The sequence below is a fragment of the Malurus melanocephalus genome, unplaced genomic scaffold (genome assembly GCF_030028575.1).
Source record: "Malurus melanocephalus ecotype Western Australia unplaced genomic scaffold, MMel_1.1 scaffold_278, whole genome shotgun sequence".
In the NCBI taxonomy this organism is placed as follows: domain Eukaryota; kingdom Metazoa; phylum Chordata; class Aves; order Passeriformes; family Maluridae; genus Malurus; species Malurus melanocephalus.
The window spans coordinates 775,050-778,705 of record NW_026623510.1 but is presented as its reverse complement, the minus strand read 5'-3'; the positions used below and the strand labels follow the sequence as shown (position 1 = coordinate 778,705).

At 46.0% G+C, this 3,656-nt stretch overlaps 1 protein-coding gene across 1 annotated transcript in view; it reads right to left on the bottom strand.

Moving 5' to 3' along the window:
* Nucleotides 1-396: 396 nt before the first annotated feature.
* The window catches only part of CETP (cholesteryl ester transfer protein), a 7,308-nt gene continuing 4,048 nt past the window's right edge, over nt 397-3,656 (bottom strand). The window contains exons 7-15 of the mRNA XM_057376377.1: nt 2,997-3,129; nt 2,609-2,788; nt 2,148-2,198; nt 1,646-1,813; nt 1,320-1,387; nt 1,179-1,221; nt 1,023-1,092; nt 661-746; nt 397-566 (exon numbers count right to left, since the gene is read on the bottom strand). Coding sequence (XP_057232360.1) covers nt 492-566; nt 661-746; nt 1,023-1,092; nt 1,179-1,221; nt 1,320-1,387; nt 1,646-1,813; nt 2,148-2,198; nt 2,609-2,788; nt 2,997-3,129 — 874 coding nt within the window. The 3' untranslated portion in view covers nt 397-491. The remainder of the gene's footprint in view (nt 567-660; nt 747-1,022; nt 1,093-1,178; nt 1,222-1,319; nt 1,388-1,645; nt 1,814-2,147; nt 2,199-2,608; nt 2,789-2,996; nt 3,130-3,656) is intronic.

The following is a 3,656-nucleotide window of genomic DNA, read 5'->3' as shown; positions in this document are numbered from 1 at the left end:
AAGGAACAGGAACTTGCTGGCTGGCTAGACACTTAAACTTTCTCTTATAATCTCTTTGGTTTCCTTATAATTTTCATTGCTTTTCCCAAGTTTGCTGTCACTGTCTCAACAGCATGGGCATTAACAATTTGCCTGAAGCTCTACACAGAGCCACCAGGGTCTGTAAAGAAAGTGCCCTGGGCACAAGGAATTTCTATTATTGAACTGGACTGCAAMTTCACATCCCATTGCCTGGGCATGTCAAGAGCCCAGCCCTGACTCCTAAACACAAGTCCTTTAAAGATCCTGAAAAAAAAGTGTTGATTGAGGTGCAGACTTAAAAATCTTTGCAGAAGAAAGGCTCCATGGAAGCACAGTTGCACAGAGTCTAGAACATTTCTGAGGAAAAGGAAATAAAATTCAACCAAAACTGATTTAAATCAGCTCATGTTTTAATTGGTTCAGACAATCTTTCTGGTTGTACACAAGTTCCCTCTGTGAAGGGATCAGCTCTACGACTCTTTGTCAAAAAAATTAAGAAGCAAATGACTTGGGAAGCCAAAGTCAAGCTGTACAATTACATATCCCTAAAAAGTGGGGAAAGAGCAGAAAATATTTCGTTAGCTCATGCTGCAATCCCAAGAGAGCTCTGAGAGCCAGGTGTCTCTGAGMTCTGCTTACCTTTCTGGTGATGATCTCAGGATTTATGATTTCAAACAGATGAAGCCTTTTGCTGTTCATCAGTGAAGTCAGAGCTGATCCAATACCTACAGAATCAGCAGACCCATCCAGTTACAGGGATGCCCATCATGTTCTGCCAGTTGCCAAACTCACTTTTCCTTTCTCCCAGCCCTCCCCAGAGGGTTCTCCATTCCCCAAGTGAATCCAGCAGAATTTCCAAACAGTAATGTAGTTCCTCCCCCGCTGCCCCCTCATCCCAGCTGTCAATGCCATTGATGTATTTTTTCAATGCTCAGGTTTAGGAGATCTGATTTTAGACAATTTATGGAGCAGGTTGGCCATTCCCCCAAAGGAAAACTCACTTGAGGTTACTTCTGGAATGCCAGCAACCAAGATCATATTCTGCACGAAGCTTTGTATGGATGGGTCCTTCTGAAAGCCAGAAAATACATACAAAAATGCTTTAAAGACATCATTTAGCTTCAAATGGCTTAGAGAATATTTTTTGTAGGACTTACCCCACTTGGATCAGCTGTGCATTTAAACACTTTAATCTCTATGCTGAAAGGAAGTGGGGAAAAGAGGAAAAAAAAAGTCACTAAGTGCTGCAGAGATCCTCTTTTCATGCTGCTCTTTGGGTCAAAGATCACAGAACCAACCTGGAGTCCACAGGCTGCAAAATGAGTTTCTTTTCTGCATAGGTAGCTTGAATAGTGACCGTGATTTCCTGCAGAGAGAAGAACAGCAGGGCTGAGGCACAGCAGGACTGAGGCACACATTGAGCCAGCGTGGTCACCATCATCATTCCCAGCCTCAGATGTCCAAGGAACAGATGTGAGTGCCAAAAGGAGCTGATTTACCTTCTCCCATGGTTTAGCCACCCTCCCTTCTCCCTGYCACTGCTGTCCCTGCACACCAGGAATGGTCCTGACTTGGGACAGAGCCTGTCCTGGTTTCTTCCCAGCCAGGAGGGGCAAGCACTGACCTTCTCCATGTAGAGAGACACCTGGGGTTCTTCTCCTGCAGGAAGGATGCTGAGCTCCACTGCTACCAGGGACCTGACCACTGTCCCTGCAGGCTGAAGGGAAATCTGGGGCTGGCTGAGACTCCACACCTTGGCCACAGAGTTGTTATAGGAGGTGCCTTGAAAAATCTGGTGGAGTAAAGAGCAACAGATGAGTCAGGCTTTCCCCATATCAAATTCATGCCAATTTGCCACACAGCTGCATTCCTTTTGCAGTCCCCAGCTGCTCCTGTTCACACRAGCCCAACAACTCAGCAAAATTTCAGGGAAACTGCCAGCATGGAAGATGGAGAAATCCTCATGGCAAAGCACAGCTGCTTCTCCATCAGCCCCTGTTTTTCTCCATCAGGCCCACCCCAATCCCCAGGCTGGCAAAGGAAGGACCCAAGTTGTTAAAATGCAACAGAATCCATCTGAAATTTCCTCGTTTGCCATAAAATGCCTGAATAGGACAAAAAGTTACCATTTGCACTGCCTTCTGCTGCACTTCGGTGTCTTCCATCTCAAACAGCTCCTTCAGAGACAAAACAGAGACAGATTGTGGAAAAACAAAAGATAAGAGTATGGTTGGTCCTGATGCAGGCTGGACAGGCCAGAGCACTGAGGTGTGGCCCGTGCCCACCTCAATTGCTGAGCTGACCCAGGGCTCACCCTTTTTCCATTTCAGTGCTCCCCCAGAAAATCACACCCCTCCACAATTCACCAGAAAAATTTTCCATCAGCTGGTATTATCACTCCAAGGAATAGCATTGCCTRGGAGCACACTCTTGAGAAGAAGGCACTAATTTCAGGATCACATGTAGTGACCATAGATTTTTATCTACAGAAAGCAGCTCTGATTTTTATCTACCAAAACACAGTATTTAATGAATTTTTCACGAAAATACGATTTGTGAGGTGAGGAGGAAACCCTCTGAGAATCACCTGCARTTTCTCCCCTCTGAGGTTCAACACCAGCCTCCCATCTAAGAAAGCTGCTGCAGCCAGAGAGCTGATGCTGTGSTCAGAGAACCAGAAGTAGAGCATTCGGTCCTCAGTCAGCAGTGATGGGGTGAAAACGGAGTCACTGAGCACAGTGGAGCTGTTCTGGTACAGGACAAGGCCCTGTGAAGGGAAACAAAGAGTGTTGGCCACAGCAAGCAGCAGGAGGACAGGACAAAAAGCCAACAGCTGCATTTCCATTGCAAGGCAAATGCCTGGCTGGACACAGAACAAGGAGAGGATGGCATCAGCCCAGCCCCACAAACCAGCCTCTCCAAGGCCTCCAGAGCACATCATGGCCTGGAGATATTTGCCCTTTGAGTTACTTTACCTTGTGATGGGATTCGATGTAGCTTGCTTTTATGACAGGATCTGCTGCGAGGGAGATGTCAACGATGATATCCTTATCCCGGACAAAACTGGCTGCAGGAAAAAACACAAAAACCTCACACCAGAAATAGGACCTCAAGCAGAGCTTGTGACAGTCGCTTTTAGGACTTGGTACAGGTGACTGGGATTTACTCTGGGACAAGAGTTGCCACTCCTTTGGATGCTGATCCTGCTACAGCTCACTGACTTTTTCTCCACCAGGAAATTGGGATAATTACCCTCAGTTTCACATTTCTTTCCTTTCCCCTGATATTTGGGACTGGGAAAATCTCCAGAAGGCTGATCCARATGCTGTGATATCTTAGCCCCAATACTGCAGTGCATGCTCCTGTTTTAGCTAACATTGCTGCTGCAGGATCCTGCACAGCTGGTCAGTGCATGCTGAAGGAGAAATTCCTTATAAACTGAAATATGTCTTTGAATCTGTGCAATCACCTTTAAAGATCAACTTGACGAAGGAAATTCCAAACATAACATTASCAAGGTTGATTTTGCTGCTTTCTGAGGGCTTGGGGTCCCATGCACATTTTTGAAGGACTTTTTTTGGTGGATGTGGCTACGGTCTTGATGGGGCTCATGTGTTAAAAGTTGCACATAAAAA